The 16,261-nt window shown below is 36.2% G+C and overlaps 2 protein-coding genes across 3 annotated transcripts; one reads left to right on the top strand and one right to left on the bottom strand.

Moving 5' to 3' along the window:
• Positions 1-1,726: 1,726 nt before the first annotated feature.
• On the top strand, positions 1,727-11,397 carry LOC141643278 (putative rhamnogalacturonate lyase B). Of its 2 annotated transcripts, none has more exons than XM_074452360.1 (16): positions 1,727-2,146; positions 7,016-7,058; positions 7,308-7,429; positions 7,506-7,559; positions 7,649-7,783; positions 7,864-7,983; positions 8,075-8,210; positions 8,296-8,466; positions 8,559-8,714; positions 8,792-8,898; positions 8,976-9,066; positions 9,145-9,286; positions 9,540-9,699; positions 9,789-9,905; positions 10,170-10,296; positions 10,407-11,397. In XM_074452360.1, the coding sequence occupies exons 1-16, from the start codon at positions 2,040-2,042 to the stop codon at positions 10,647-10,649; spliced, it is 2,031 nt and encodes a 676-aa protein (XP_074308461.1). In that variant the 5' UTR covers positions 1,727-2,039; the 3' UTR covers positions 10,650-11,397. The 2 variants fall into 2 exon arrangements, with proteins under 2 accessions (XP_074308461.1, XP_074308460.1); XM_074452359.1 differs by having other exon boundaries at positions 8,075-8,214; positions 8,300-8,466.
• A 1,147-nt stretch (positions 11,398-12,544) lies between these two features.
• LOC141643277 (CSC1-like protein At4g35870) lies at positions 12,545-15,582 on the bottom strand. The gene has a single exon (XM_074452358.1). The coding sequence runs from the start codon at positions 15,240-15,242 to the stop codon at positions 12,792-12,794; it is 2,451 nt and encodes an 816-aa protein (XP_074308459.1). The 5' UTR covers positions 15,243-15,582; the 3' UTR covers positions 12,545-12,791.
• Positions 15,583-16,261: the final 679 nt, after the last annotated feature.

The raw sequence follows: 16,261 nt of genomic DNA, 5'->3' as shown, positions 1-16,261 counted from the left end.
TATTCAAGCAAGATCAAGATTGGAAATCAACCACGAGACTCAAGATGAGAGACTTGTGAAGAGACGATTCGTTCTTCAAGATCTACCAAGATTAGATAGTATAGGTCGTCATCCTAGGAATGGTTTTACTTTGTTTGATTTAAAGGTTAGTGAAGTTATGACCTAATAGACATAACTTCATTGCTAGACAAAAAATGATGCGTTAATTTTTGGAAAATATATTTTTAATGGTTTATAAAAATAAGAGAGTATTTATTTTAATTGGAATTAATCAATTAGAATTTAAGTTAAATAAACTATTGGTTTGTAACACGATATTTATATCGTCATGCAACCTAGGGCTTTAACTAAATTCTATCTCGATTTGTTGTGGGCTATAGAAGCAAGAAGTGGATCGAAGGAGCCCTAGAGGCCGGCCAAACCCTAGTGGCCGAACCCTAGGTGGGCCGAACCCTAGGGAGGCCGAAACCCTAAGGAGGCCAAACTCCTCCTTCCTTTTGCTTCTTACTTGTTCATCAAGTCATTTAGAGATTTATGTTTCCAGAACATTCCTATGCCCTAATTCCAGAATATTCCAAACCCTAATTCACTCTATTATAAATACTCTCATTCATTCAACATTAATTGTTGACACACACATCTACAAATTTCAAAAGAGAAAAATATTTTAAGCAAAATCATTTGAGCTTTAATTCTTATTTTCCAAATTTGCTTATACAAAAATTGCGCATCAAATTTGTCAATCACTCAAAGAAAAATCGTTATAGGATACTAAATACACAAGGGTATTATACTCACTCGCATAACGTGAGATTAGTATTTATCGTTGTATTTTTCTTATTAACGTAAGAGCAACCTAGAGTATTTAGCGATACTCAATCTGAGTTATAATCATATAGTTGATTATACGAGTGGATTGATATTTTTTGTAATCCGGAGAAAGGTACTAAAAATTATTAATCGAGAATAGTGGATGTAGGTTTCGACTTGTGAAACTGAACCACTTCAAAATCCTGTGTGTCTCTCTTTCTCTTTCTCTTTATTATTGTTATTTCGATTTTGCATTTATTGTTAATAATTTAATTAGTTGATTTTAACCAATAAAATCAAGTAATTAATTTATATCATATATTTCGAAAAAGCGGTCATCGTTTTTAATACTCAATTCACCCCCCCTCTTTCGTATTCGATCAATAGACTCCACAAACAAATTCGCGTAAGTTCATCCAAATCGGACAATATTATGCTTGTGTGACATGGTGGTTGTCGAGCAACTTAGACCTAACAAACAGACCAATTAATCAGGTTAACTACATGTCAGCTTAATTCAGATCATGAAGATTCACAAACATACATCTTGGTAGTTATAAGATTGGGTCCTTTCAGATATGAGTCTACTTTTGTGTGTTATTGTCCAATTATGTAGGGATAATGGTTAGTACACGGTAATTAGCATTCAGGTTGTATCAGATGGGCTCGAATCATCTACTTAGGTGCAGTCATGTAGACAAGGGCATCCGAATCAGGTCAATTTTATCAAATCTTGCGACTGTCCTAAATAAAGTCTAACAAAATAATGAAATATACGAATAAAGCAAAGAATAGCGGCCAATAAAGTCTAAAAAACTAATGAAATATACGCCCAAAAATTCCAAATAAAAAAAATTCCAAAAGAAGTTGGCAACAATATAAGAAGAAAGTGCAAGTTTGGAACACAAAAGCACATTGTCGTCTCAAACGTACATAACCTGTTATCCTCTGTTTCAAACCATTGTCTCTCTTTCTCTCCATTTTTCTCAACCTTAGTCCTATAAATATCATCATACAATTACATTACACACCAATTAATCAAATTAATTAGACATAATACTATTTATATATACTATTTAACAGAACAAAATAATAACTAAGCTATATATTATTAAGCTTGGATACTTCATCAACTTCCTAAATATATTTATAGTGCATTATTATTGCTAGTGTTTATCTGATCTTAAGTCTTAGCATGGCATCAAGTATATGAATTCAAATTTGTGAAGATGAAGCTGGAATTTCACCAATTTATTCGACAACTTTTCGTTGTCGTCATCATCATCACATTGCATCTTCACTTATCTTTGCTTGCTTCTTCTTCTCCTATTAACTTGTAAGTACTCCTTTTTCCTTTTAACTTGCAAGTCGATACGTCTATAATTAAACGATGTCACTGTTTAACTCCATTCCAATCAATTAATTACTAAAAGTAAACAAATAAGTGAAACATATAAAATGGACACGTAAATAAAAAAATTGAAACTATTTAGTAACGAAAATGTAGAGAAATGACCGAGACAGAGTAACATGTGAAATGAAGTATAATGTAATTGTATGTTAATATTGTCTTTATTTACTTTACTTTTTCGTTTTTTTTTTTTTTGTTTTGGGATGAATGCGGAGTTCACGGGAAGAGGAGAGAAAGTGACAAAGAAAGAGAGAGAAGAGTAAAGTAGAGTGGGTGAGATTGTGTCATATATTGTGCATAGACCGTTGTAGTGAGTAGTGACACAAATGTTATGATTGTATACTTGTATGTTGTATCCAGATTACTCAAGTTTAACAAATCACTTCCTATTACTAACTATATATGTTACTCCGATACTTTACTTAGTTGACGTGTCGTGTGTCTGACACTGACACGACACTTGGACACTTCATTTTAAACCAAGAAATTAAAAAATTTGCACAAAATACCCGTATCCAACACTCGATCCGTGTTAGATACAACGTCCGTGTGAGAGTGCCCGGGTAACACAAATTACTAGACGTAAGTACACTCACAAAATGACATATATGAAGACAATATTACGAGTAGAATTCAATACACTTGAAAAAATGTCTGATTAAGTTAATATGGTTTGCGACATTATAAAGTCGTAAATTTGTAAATGATTAATAACCTTAAAATGGGTGATGCACGAAATTAAATAAAACTTGTGGCACAGTATGAATATTAGGTTAGTGACATAGTAAGTTGGCATAACTTTTGGACGAAGAATATGGTAATTAAATCATATCTCTACTTTGTATGGAAACAAAGTGAAAGCACGCCAATTGCCAAATCGCTTTATTGACCTATTTACCCTCCTTCTGTTTCATTCTAACCATTGCAAATATTTTTTGTTTTCATTCTTTTGTTTCTTTTGCTTGTTTCATCCCTAATGCGCTTAATTTTAATTGGTTTTAACTTAGTAAGATGGTGACATTTGAGACCAATATGATAACATCAATAAATGATACCCTATGTTGCATGCATGCATGCATATAACTTCAACCTAGCTCCCATTCTGTCATTCATATTGTAAGTTTTTTTTTCCTTTTTTTTTTTTTATCTCAATGATTTTAAGAAAATGAAATAGCGGCACTTAATGAAATGAAGGGACATTACTTATTTTTTACTAAGAATATAATGAAAACAATATAGGTGGGATAGTGTTGGCTCTTGAAAGTTGATTTACATGACTGATAGTTTCTTCTTCCGTCTCATTTTTTTTTTTTTCTATTATTTGTAACGGGTTTTCAAATCATTTTGACATTAATTGTGTACAAATTTACGTAATCTTTTTTTCATATTTAGTTAAATTAATATTTAAAATTTGTAAATGAACTACTCCCTCCTATTGGGTTATCTCAATTACAAAAGAAACAAAGGTAATCTATTATGAGTGACCATTATTTTCTTAAGGAGTTGAACAACCTAAAAATGAGAAAAAGAATATTGTAATGATCCAGCATTATATATGTCAGACTTTAGGGCATATGCATGGAATTTTAGCATAATCAGTGCCTTTGATGAGGGACTTACATACGGTAGTGTAATGTTGCAACTTGCAAGTTCAAGGTAGCTTTCGCGTTTTCATGCCAATTTCGTATAGACGGTTCAAGAATAAAGAATAAATATGATCGATCGATCATATGATAGTCCATGATTGAATGTTTAATATATCTACAAAAATTAAATACTTGATCAAAATAGAAATATTTTAAGCAGTTTTAAAGTCATCGCATTAACCATTACTTTTTCTTTATAATACTCCGTATATTACTATATTTTTAAGTGTAAGGAGTAGGGTCCTCCCGGAGGACACAAGAATTTTTCTATTACTATAGAGTAATATTTTTTATTTACTTAACAGAAAATTATTTTTGTCGATGATTTTTACATAATTTAAATGTTTTAGTATTATGTATATTTTTATTTACTTTTCATATTTATAGACAGAAATTTGACGTCAAAAATTCAACCAGCAAGTTTAATATGATAGAGTAGGAGTAATACTTCCACGCAAAATACATAGTTTTATGTTCTTTAGTTTATATATAATACTCCTTCAATTTACAATTATTTATCAAACTTATAAAAGAGAAAAAATCAGGAGGCAAAGTATTTATTATATTTATGTTTTATTTAGTTCATAAATAATCAAACAAAATCCAAATTAGTTAATATTAATCAATAATTTCGAACAGTTAAAATCTACATAGTATAAAAACTGAGTTTTTTAAAGAGTTTTCATTGGTTGTTGAGTTTCAACATCTCCTCGACCCAAATCCTCCTATTTCTATCTCATATTCTTATTTTAACTACTTATGTTAAAACGTAAGTTAAAATGTCACAATTTACATAAAATTTTGCAATTTACATTGATTCAACGGGTCTAACATGTAAAATACCTAAAATATAATTCTAATAAAATACGGCTGTATATTATCTGATGTTCAAATCTAATATTTATCAAATATTCGAATCTCGAAATTTGACAATTTATATTGTCACGGTATTGAACACTTAATCATGCTCAATTATATGCTCATGTATCTAATGACAGCGCCTGCTATTACGATCCGTACATTTTTTGTACGGGTATAAAACTAGTTAGTATATAAGACAAATAATTGTGCTAACCAAAGTAAATACAAACTTTTTTGGATGGCGATAGGGCGTTACCGGGTGGCACTGAATTTCGGAGCCACCCTAATATAAATAAAACAAAACTTAATTTTCGATTTTGCGCCAAACTTGTAAGGGGTAAAACTGTAATATACTATTTCTCGAATTAGAAGTAAAATCCCAACTAAAACAAAAATATATCAATAATTACCTGATCTTTGCCCCTTTCATGCAACCGTTATAATTTCGTATATAAATCTTCAAGAATTCAACAAGCAAAAATAAAAAGTGAAAATTCAACAAAATTGATCAACGAGAAACATAAGAAATTTTATATAAGCAAGTATACCGCTAAACAATTTCAATGAAAATTTGATACAATGTTTTCAGTTTTATTTAACATTTTTGTTCATTAATCCTACTTTTAGGCTCTGTTTGGTAAAACTAGCTGAAAAGTTACCTGAAACCTGATAAGCTACCTGAAACCTGAAAAGCTAACTGAAACCTGAAAAGGTAACTGATAAGTTAGCTGAAAAGTAGGAGCTGATAAGGTAACTGATTATAAAAAAATGTTTGGCAAACTAGCTGAAAATGTAGCTGATTTTTGGTGAAATTACGTAAAAGGATATGATAATTATTTAATATTATAAATTGTAGGGGCAATAAATGGAAAATAGTTTATTTCAGGTACTTGAAATCCCAAATGCTACTTTAGGTAGCATTTTATTTCAGGTAGCTTATTTGACCAAATAAGCTACTTGCCAAACACGTGTAAAAAAAATCAGGTAGCTGAAATTTTGGTCAAATAAGCTACCTGAAATGTCGTGCCAAACGGAGCCTTAGTCCAGTAGTCCACTACTTTTGATGCGCACTGTGTAATTTTGCAATAATTTATAGTAAGGTTGGTATGTGTTTTTGTTAACTCTTTTATTGACAACAATAATCTTTATTAAGTGCCCCTTTTACAACACTTCAAAAATGTTCCCATTTTCATAATAATCGTAATTATTTGTCGTTAACTTACTCGCTTTTGTTAGTAATCCATTTTATTAGTTGTGATCATTTTATTAGTTTTATTGGTACTCTTTTATCTTAAACAGTGAGATGCTAAACATAGGATGTGTTCATTAATTTAACAGTCCTATGACCAAAAAACAAAAAAACGAAATAAGAGCATGCAAATCCAAATCTTGAGGTTACCGCATGGGAAGGAAGTGTTTTAAAAAAAAAAAAAAAAAAAAAAAAATACTCCTATGACATATTCGGCTTTAAAGAGAAATTAAACCCTTTTTTCATATGACATGGTCTTGTTATATAATCCTAGGAGTTATGACGGAGAAGAGGTTTCATATCATCTTTTTCATATGGCAACTAATGCTCTACCCAAATTCTTATTTCAGATGGTTTATTTCCCATATGAAATAAGACGGACCAAATGGGACCAAATGTAGGCATTTTACGATAAAATATTTTCATTTTCTAATAAAATGTTACCATCATTTTCAGAGTAAAAGGTAACAATTTTAGTTATAACTTTTTGTCATTAAATAGTTACATTCTGTAAAAAAAAAGTAGTCTGTCTTATTTCAGACCGCAAGACTTATTGAGTACGGTAATAGTCAAGTAGTACTCCCCTCCTTTTAAGCAGTTATTTACGTTAATTTTTCTTTTGTAATTTAAGAAGCATTTAAATGAAGGTAGTCAACAGGAGGGTAATAATATGAAGTCAACAGTCTGATTTACAATAGTGTACGTTGGTGTGATTCCGTCAAAGTATGTGACTTCCTGCTGCGCACATCTGGAACTTGTTGAATTACCCACTCAAATTTATTCTCAATAAATCTAAGACAAAAAAATCTGCTGTTAACTTTGACTTGTTGTTTAGTCAAAGTATAAAGTATAAACCAACTTGATCATTATTTGGCTACAAACATTCTTCGTGTGATTGTCAACTTTATTTATGTTAAAACTTGACTTAACCATGTACTAATCATGTATGTAATCAAGGATTTGATTATTACATTACATTCAAAAGCTAATATAATACCAAGACTATTATTTCATAATATCTGCTTATTGAAAATGCAGGAAAACTGCGCAAGCCGTCAACTTAGACGTAAGGGAGAATGAAGTAAGTCGATATTTCATTTGAGCCCGTTTATTTATGACGCATCTTTTCATATTGGAGTAGTTTTAAGACGATCTTAGGCTAAATTACCCTTGCTTACAAGTCATAATTTAGTAAAAACACGGTATCATCAAAACCTTTACAAGAAAAATGTCACACATCAATCTTTCGGGCTTCATTTAATACCATGTGATCAGGTGTGGGAAATGGTTGACACTAAGATGATAAAAGAGTGCATGTTCTGAGTTTCAGGTGGTGATAGACAATGGAATTCTCCAACTCACAATTGCAAATCCAGAGGGCTATCTCACCGGTGTTTGTTACGCTGGAGTTGACAATTTACTCGAAACTCGTAATCCAGGATCAAACAGAGGGTATCCACATACACAGCTTTCATGTCTTCATCATCACTGCTGCTTTATTCTTAAATTCCTTTGATTTTTTATTCAGGTACTGGGATGTAGTCTGGGACACCGCAGATGGTCATAATGGTTCGACTGACTGGTATGTAAATGGTTCTTCTTCTTTATGTCTCTCGGTTTTAAAATTCGAGAAGAGGGGGTTGGGTGAAGTTAGATATTATATCTGTGCAGGATTCTAGGATCAGTCTTCAAAGTCATAGTTCAAAATGAGGATCAAGTGGAGGTCTCGTTCACGAACAAATGGGATTCAACTGCATGGAATACATCAGATACAAACTGGAGGCTTCCTGTCAATGTCGATCGTAGGTATAATGCATCCCAGCACCATTATGTACTCCTTTGGTTTTGGTTCTAAATACAGCCCGCCTGATAAGATGGGATATCAGGTATATTATGCTTCGTGGATCCTCTGGATTCTACGCCTATGCAATGTTAGAGCGCGAACAAGGATATCCTGCATCAAATATCTACCAAATCAGAACTGTTTATAAGCTTGATCAAGACAGGTATGATTAGTTCCAGTAAAAATTATGCACCCTTGATAGAATGATAGCTGTGTAGGATAATACTTGTCCGTTCTCTGAAAATATTGGCCAGGTTTCACTACATGGCTATTTCGGATGAGAGGCAGAGGATGATGCCTATGCCACAAGATCGGGTGTCTGGTCTACCTCTTGCTTATAAAGAGGCTGTCCTCCTCACCGACCCAGTTGATCCTGATCTCAGAGGAGAGGTAGGTCGTTATACTTTCTAATTCTAATCCCGTGACTCTCCAAGTACGAGTAATGGCATAATTGTACTCATGCTCACCCTCACAGGTAGATGACAAATATCAGTACTCATGCGAGGATAAGGACAATAGAGTGCATGGATGGATATCGTTCGAACCACAAATAGGATTCTGGGTTATAACACCAAGCAACGAGTTCCGTTCTGCTGGACCTGTCAAGCAAGATCTCACATCCCATGTTGGCCCAATCTCATTAGCTGTCAGTCACTTCCATGCCAACTAGTACTTACTATAGTTACTAGCAGTAGTTACTCCACTATAGCTGTTTACACTTGAATTCTTGTCCAACAGATGTTCCACAGTGCTCACTATGCCGGTGCAGATGTCACCATGAAATTTCAACAGGGCGAGCCATGGAAAAAGGTGTTTGGACCCTACTATGTTTACCTAAATTCAGTTTCTGCGGACACGGATATTCAAAGCCTCTGGGACGATGCTAAACATCAGGTATAACACACGCAATATAACTCCCCTTCTCAAAATCTCTTCACATTACATCCCCTTAACCACGGAAACTGATTCAGATGGCACAAGAAGTTAGAAGCTGGCCTTATGAATTCCCTTCATCAGTTAATTTCCCCAAGTCCGTTCAGCGTGGATTTGTTTTTGGCCGGCTACTGGTGCATGATAGGTATATAACCAACCTACTTGATTCACTAACTACTTAACCCATCTTGTTTTTCATGGCTCAAAGTTTCCTTTCTTTAGATACCGGTGGAAAACACTAAGGTCTGCTAGTTCTGCTTCAATTGGATTGGCAGTACCAGGTGATGCAGGATCCTGGCAAACTGAAACTAAGGCAAGCTACCTGATAGTTGATGGATAATATAAATGTGTCTAAAAACAGTGGCACTAAGCTTGGTCTTAATGCTATCAGGGATATCAATTCTGGAGTCAAGCAGACCGTAATGGACGTTTCGTGATTAAAGGGATACATGAAGGTGTTTATAACTTGTTTGCTTGGGTTCCCGGTGTCATTGGTGATTACGTCTACGTTGAAAACATCACAATCACTCCAGGTTTCAACTCTTCTTTCATATAATTTTAGGTACGACAGTCTTATAGTGTGTGATTAGTTTATGGTATTGGGGAGAGATTTTAAAATTTCAAGCTGAAAAGTGAAACCTCACTCGGATAGGAGCTAGAGCTAACCACGTCCTACCGGAGGATATCAAATAAACCTAAGAGTAGCAGTAGAATCAATGCAAATGAGTTAAGATTTCGAATACCTGTACAGCAACTACTAATTGAGTTCCTTTAATCCATGCTTAGGCTCTGCAATCGACTTGGGTGATCTTGTATATGAGCCTCTTAGAAATGGGCCAACATTGTGGCAAATAGGTTTTCCTGACCGCACCGCTCTAGAATTCTATGTACCTGCGCCAAGTAGGTTGTTTGTCAACAAACTCTACACAGACAATGATGTGAACAAGTATGTACTTCTTTCTTTCCCTGCCAATGCAAGCTGCTGCTATATCATCAATATTATAGATTCTAAATTTTCAAGTACTTCATCAACAGATTTAGACAATATGGTCTCTGGGAAAGGTATGCTGACCTTTATCCTGACGAAGATCTTATATACACCGTCGGTGTAAGTGACTATCACAGAGACTGGTTTTTCGCTCACGTTACCAGGTGATGCTCTTATTACAGTAACTGTGTGTTAATGTTCTGGAGTTTTACCCTTTTTAAAATGGAGGAATTTGGAAGGGATCCCTTCTTCGGATAGTAAGTTAGATTGGATGGAAATGGAGGGATTAGTTTTACCTCCTACAAACAAAATTCTGACCATACTCCATTCCCTCTTCCTTTCCTTTCCATTCCATCCGCTCTCCTTCCCTTCTCTCCTACTGCATCCATACAAGAGCTAACAATTTAATCACTGACCTCAAATTGCAGGAAGGTGGACAATGATACTTACAAACCCACCACATGGCAGATAATATTTCACCTTAACGACCTATTACTGTCCACAAACTATACATTGCGAATCGCCTTGGCATCTGCTTCGAGGTCTGAAGTGCAAGTAAGGAACTTTCAACTTTTATCTGCTCCTTCAATTTGCACTTCACTAATTATCTTTATTTTTTTAGTGAAAATTCTAAATGAAAACTTGACATTGGGTGCAATTATTAGGTGCGATTCAACGATCCAGAGTTGAGCGAACCCCATTTTAGTACAATGTTAATAGGTACAGATAATGCAATTGCAAGACATGGCATTCATGGGTTATACAGGCTGTACAATATTGACGTTCCGAGTGAATGGCTTACTGTTGGAAACAACACCATATATCTCAAGCAAAGTAGACACATTGGTCCCTTTGAAGGGGTTATGTATGATTATATACGGTTAGAAGGACCACCACGAAGAAGATAATTATTCTTTAGTTGGGGTTTAGAGATTAGGTAACAAGCAATTGCTCTGGTGATAGTTTGAGATGTCAGAATAGTGTATGATTATTTCCTCTTTCCTTTACTGTATATAGCTCTCTTCTTCATATACTAAATGGTAAATCACATCTAATAGTTTCCACATTATTCCCAATATCCAACATGTTATGTACCATTGCAAAATGACGTGTCCGTAAATTGTTTATCTTCTAACGGACACGATACGCCATTGGAGTGGACTGAGCCTCCTAATCACATGTGGGCCAGACTATATGGAGGTTTGTTTGAGTTGATTTTGTGTAGGAGAGAAAAATACTGGACATCTCTGTATCTTTCTTATCAAACGTCATACTGAATACTCTATACCACATTATTATCAGCAAAAGAATGATTTGTTAACTTGGTGGTCACCCCTGGTAGCCAATGTAAACTTTGACCATTGGTTTTTCCAAATAAATTTTGTCATGTTTGATTTATCAGAACCTAGTTTCACGCTATCAATGTTGTAAAGCATTAAATGAGACAGGTGCAGATGATAGGCAAAATCATCATTTGATTTATCAACAAAGTTGAAACCGAACAATATAAACGGGATGGAAGGAGTATGAAACATGATTGACCAACTCGGCTAACAAACAAGTAATTTGAGGGTTGACCACCTTTAATGATAAAAATAAAACGGGGCTGCACAAACAATAACAGTTATTTAGGAAGAAGCGAAAGTGAAAGAGAAAGACGAACCTGTAAGCAAGTGCACATAAACGTACAAGGCCAAATTTGACACGGGAAAGCATACTGTAAAATGAAGCCTGTGGAATGTTTTGTTCCAGTTTACACCTTGAGTCGTAGTTCGCTTCAAGAAACGCACATTCATGCCAGCTAATGTATTATACAACAGGTTGTATGTACAACTTATTCAATGTAATTGAGCTTTGTTATAAAGTTATCGAGCTCTACTAACAAATAATCGAGTTATGATACAAAGTTATTGAACTTAACAGAATAATTATTAAGCTCAATAACTTTGTAAAATAGCTCAATAACTTGTAAAATAGCTCAACAACTTTGTGCAAGAGCTCAACAACTTTGAGGCGGTTGTACAATGCTACTATACAACTGGTTGTAGGATAGTATTTGTGCATTCATGCTCATGACTCAGTACCAAACTGCTAGATAGATTAACCGAAGAATATGTGAAATAATTATGAATTGCCTGATGCTTATACCAACCCCCACACACCAAGCTCTTCAAGGGGATGGGAGTCTGAAACTAGCCTAGTCAGGAATGAAGTAATAAACTTGAGCAAACAGAAGCATGGCGTGTCACAAATTTAAGCAAAATAAGAACTGACATCAAGCTTCAACACCGCCAACATTTGTCTTCAGGGGAAATTTTAATTTTTTGTTCTGATGCACAAACTCCTACAACTTAATAATAGTTACATTTTTAATTTAAATGAAAAGGAGTAAATAAAGAAATACCATGAATGGATGACTGCATGTCTGCATCTCTGCCAGCCATCTACGAGTGGGTATGGGCTTTTGGCCTGCAATTATCAATCGAAACAAACAAAAGCAATACTCTATCTGTTATTGTAATTAAATTCATGAATGATTGCATTCAATCACCACCGAGTCGATAAGCATGCCAAGCTGACAGGAGGCAGTCGACTGGGAGTTGGGACTCATGTTGGATTTCAGAAGGGTACAATTGAAGTAGAGAGAAACTTGGAAACCATGGCATTGTAGACTAGGAAAGCCATATTTTACTCCGCAGAAGATACGACAAATGGGAATTTTTGAAATATTATTAGACGGATGTATAGTGATATCCAAATAATAATCAGAAGAATAGAAACTAAAGAACTCGAAACAAAAGACAGGTCACCAAGAGTCCAAGACATCAACTCATCCCACTCAACGTCTCCAAAAACGCTCCCAATCTGAACATATATCTTAAAGTGAAAGGAACAATGAATTTTTTAGCTCCAAAGAATAAGCAGCAGAAGTATATAATAAACCTATATACACAACAGTAATTGAGAAGTTCATTTGAGAAAGCAGAAAGAATTATGTACAAGAATAAGAGAAGACGTGAAATCATACAAAACTTTGAACCTCGAATCAACTATAAAATTCTATCCGACTCAAACTTAGGTTGTGAAAACACCTCGTAGTCAATCGGCCCTTCCACGACCTGATCAATAGTCTGCATACCTTGCAAGCTAGCTGGCTGCAAGCCATCACTTCCAGAAGGCAGCAACTTATACATAACAAATACGCCTAGAGTAAATATAGCCTGTAGCTTCATCGAGTCACCATGGATTGAAAAGAAAATAAGCATTGAAACGAGATATAGATCCACACAGAAGCGCATGACCGACAATACAGTATCCATCAGCTTTCCATCATTTCCAGCAGGAAATCCTCGAACTCGGTACACATATAAGAAGTTGTATTTATCAACCATGTACCGATAACCAAAGTATATAGCCCCAACTGGGACAACCAGCGGAGCAAACGAGGAGTAGATCATTGTAAGGGCAAAAATTGTGAGGTTGAATGCATAATACTGAGCAAAGTCGAACTTTTGCTTGGGAATAGGAGAAGTTCTGCTAACAGGGTATACAGAGAGATCATGTCCCTGAAGATCAATCACATTCAACCTTCCACCATTCGTAGCTCCAGGATTGAAAGCATCTTCAGAGATCAGAGGTCTTCGGAGACTATCAAACGTGTCACTATCGACAGGGTACTCCTCGGTCTCTTCAGGCACTAGCTGGAGCATGTCATTCTTTCGGAACTTCTGAAGGTTCCTTTTAATCCAGGGAATAGGGGCCAGAAGATCAAAAGAAATGCCTAGAAAAGTGCAGGTGATGAGAAACGCAAGAGATGAGAGGCACGACTTTGCCAGGAACGAGGCGCTCATATACTGTTCTATCCGTCTGCAATCTTCCCCGTCCAAATAACACCGCCCCATGCTGAGGATCGTATTCTCGAGAGAAGACTCAACCAATCCCCTTAAGACTATCAAATTTACAAGAAAAAAACAAACCATCTTGATGAGTGCTGCCCTTTGTTCTCCTGAAACTGTAATGTGCCTCTCAAACTTTGATAGATACGAGAGCGCTGCAGGGATTAGTATATACATGCTCACAAACACAAGCACATTGGGCAAAAACTGAAGAAAAATCGCGGCAAACCAACTCGAGCTTTGCAGCCAAGATAACCAAGACTGAGCATTATCCATGGCTTCAGCATTGATTATCCTAACCGCCCTTTGCAAAGCAGATATCACAGCTAAAGGTGAACTAAAGAACAAAAGCATCAACAAAAGAAGGGTGTTGACAAAAACCCGTCTCAATTTCAAAGAAAGCTTAGACGAACCCAAGTGACTCCAGTAAATATCAGATGCCAATGGCGCTCGTTCAACATTCCATTGGTTCCTCTCAAGCTGCAATTCGGTAATCGAGAAAAACCTCCCGATACGCATCCGCTTCTCCATCCCGAAATCCTTAACTGCCCTATTAGCCGTAAACACATCCTTAAACACGACAAAAGCGACCCCAGCCCCCGGTCCTCTCCCCTCCTTATACGCAGCCACTTGAGCTTCAAGCTCGGCTCTCACTTCCTGTAATCTCCTCAATCTATTATCATCCGTCCAACCCAATCTCCCACACACATCATCCCACAGACGCTCCGCCTTTCGCCACCATCTCCGAACCCTGTTACCACTCCTCAGCCCTATCCTCCCTTCCTCCAACAAATCTCTCCCTTCCTCATCATCACCACCAATGTCGTCATCATCATCATTATACACTAATTGAGCATCCATTTTCGCAACCAGTTTGGAAATATCATCCCTAACCTTAACCAAATCCTCAACTAAATCATCTAAATGACACAAATCAACCGGAACAATAACCCGAAAAACCTTCCCAGGATACTTCCCTTGAAAATACTCCTCCAAGGGACCCTGTTCATTAGCCAAAACCTTAGGCACACCCTGAACCATAACAGTAAACACAGCAGTAGAATTAGCAGCAGTCAAACCGTCTCGAAACCGCGTAATCCTAAGCCAATCCTCAACCTTACAAATCCCCTTATGAACCAAACCCACCAACCCAGCCCCAAAAAACACATGAACCCACAAAAGAATCGAACCCTTAGGAATATGAGTAATTGTCGTCTTGGAGAACTGATCATCCATCGCGGCAGTCCCGGCGTAGAGATTAAGCGGAAGAAGGACGAGGAGAGCAATGGCGGTGGCGGCGGAGAGGATGGCGAAAGTACCACCCTCAATGACAAGGAATTGAGCAGCGTCAGCGCCGCAAAAGAGGGCGATCTCACGTGCGGCAGCGTGCCAGACGGCGAGGAGCTTGGTGGCGAGGGCGGTGGGACCCGGGATACGGCGGTGGTCGCTGCGGAGTTTGACTAAAAGGAAGATGAAGAGACAAGAGATGGCGCCGACGGCGGAGATGTTGATTAAGTATTGGATGTTGCCGTACCATGTTGTGTCGAAGTCGTCTGGTAGTGGCGGTGGAAGGGAAGTGGGCGATGGTGATGTGGGGTACGCCATCGCCCCGGATGTCGGAGATTGAATTGATTGATTGAATGAATTAGGGAGAGTGTGTGTGAGAATTGGGGAATTAGGGTTTGGGAATCTGGGATTGGGGATTTTATGGAGGAGGTGTGTGTGGTGATAGAGTTTGACGGTTAATAGGAAGGAATATAGGAGGAGGAGTATTGTGATTTGTGATTCAGTTAATATTTATCTTACTGTAGAAAGTAGCTATCGTCTCCGATTGTGATTCAGGTAGTATTCGACGGTACTATGGGATAACCTACATCGGAGGATTTGAGATCGAATCTGGAGGTAAAATATTCGCGCAAGCTATAAGACAAAAGGAACCTAACTTTCTTTAGTAAGTAAAGAATGGCACATTACCTTTGTCAAAAAAAAAAAAAAAAGAATGGCACATTTTTGGTTTAACACAAGTTAAGACGACTCTAACGTTCCATTAAAAATAATGGTGGTACTAAAAGAAATTCTGAGAAATCTACACTTAAACAAGTGAAAGAATTGATTTTACACAAATTTTTGATTCAGACGGACACTTTTGGTCTTATTTGTCAGACGGATAAAATGTTGCCATTTTTTAAGAAAATGTAACCAATTAATTCACAAAATGTTATGACTGGAGGTGTCATTTTTTACCCTGAAAATGATGTGAACAATAATGGTAACATGTTACCAGAAAATAACAACATTTTATTGTAAAATGATGACATGTTACCCGTCTTATTTCAGACCAAAAGCAATGGTCTTAAGAAAAACGGACCGTTGATTTTATAGTTTCTGATTGGATGTGTGGTACTTGATTTAAACTAGGATTTTAACTTTAGGGGTACACACATAATAATTAAGAGAGAGATTTGTATGGGGAGATGATTACCCTGGGAATTAATTCTAGAGTAGATTATTCCTGGATGTTGGGGTTTGGCAATGTTAGGAAATAATTACTGGCTGAATGTATCACCAAGTGGTATAAGAGTAAAAGTTCTTGCCATTAGACATGTCAATATGAAATTGCACAA

The sequence above is a fragment of the Silene latifolia genome, chromosome 2 (genome assembly GCF_048544455.1).
Source record: "Silene latifolia isolate original U9 population chromosome 2, ASM4854445v1, whole genome shotgun sequence".
Taxonomy (NCBI): domain Eukaryota; kingdom Viridiplantae; phylum Streptophyta; class Magnoliopsida; order Caryophyllales; family Caryophyllaceae; genus Silene; species Silene latifolia.
Note: the sequence above shows the minus strand (reverse complement) of the source record. Positions and strands in the feature narration are given on the sequence as shown.

What these genes read in the sequence shown, in the direction of transcription:
- LOC141643277 (XM_074452358.1), bottom strand. Translation starts at nt 15,242, where the DNA reads ATGGCGTACCCCACATCACCATCGCCCACTTCCCTTCCACCGCCACTA.
- LOC141643278 (XM_074452360.1), top strand. Translation starts at nt 2,040, where the DNA reads ATGAAGCTGGAATTTCACCAATTTATTCGACAACTTTTCGTTGTCGTC. An exon ending in TATAAGCTTGATCAAGACAG is followed by an intron (nt 7,984 to 8,074) that starts GTATGATTAGTT and finishes AATATTGGCCAG; the next exon opens with GTTTCACTACATGGCTATTT. An exon ending in TTGGCCCAATCTCATTAGCT is followed by an intron (nt 8,467 to 8,558) that starts GTCAGTCACTTC and finishes CTTGTCCAACAG; the next exon opens with ATGTTCCACAGTGCTCACTA.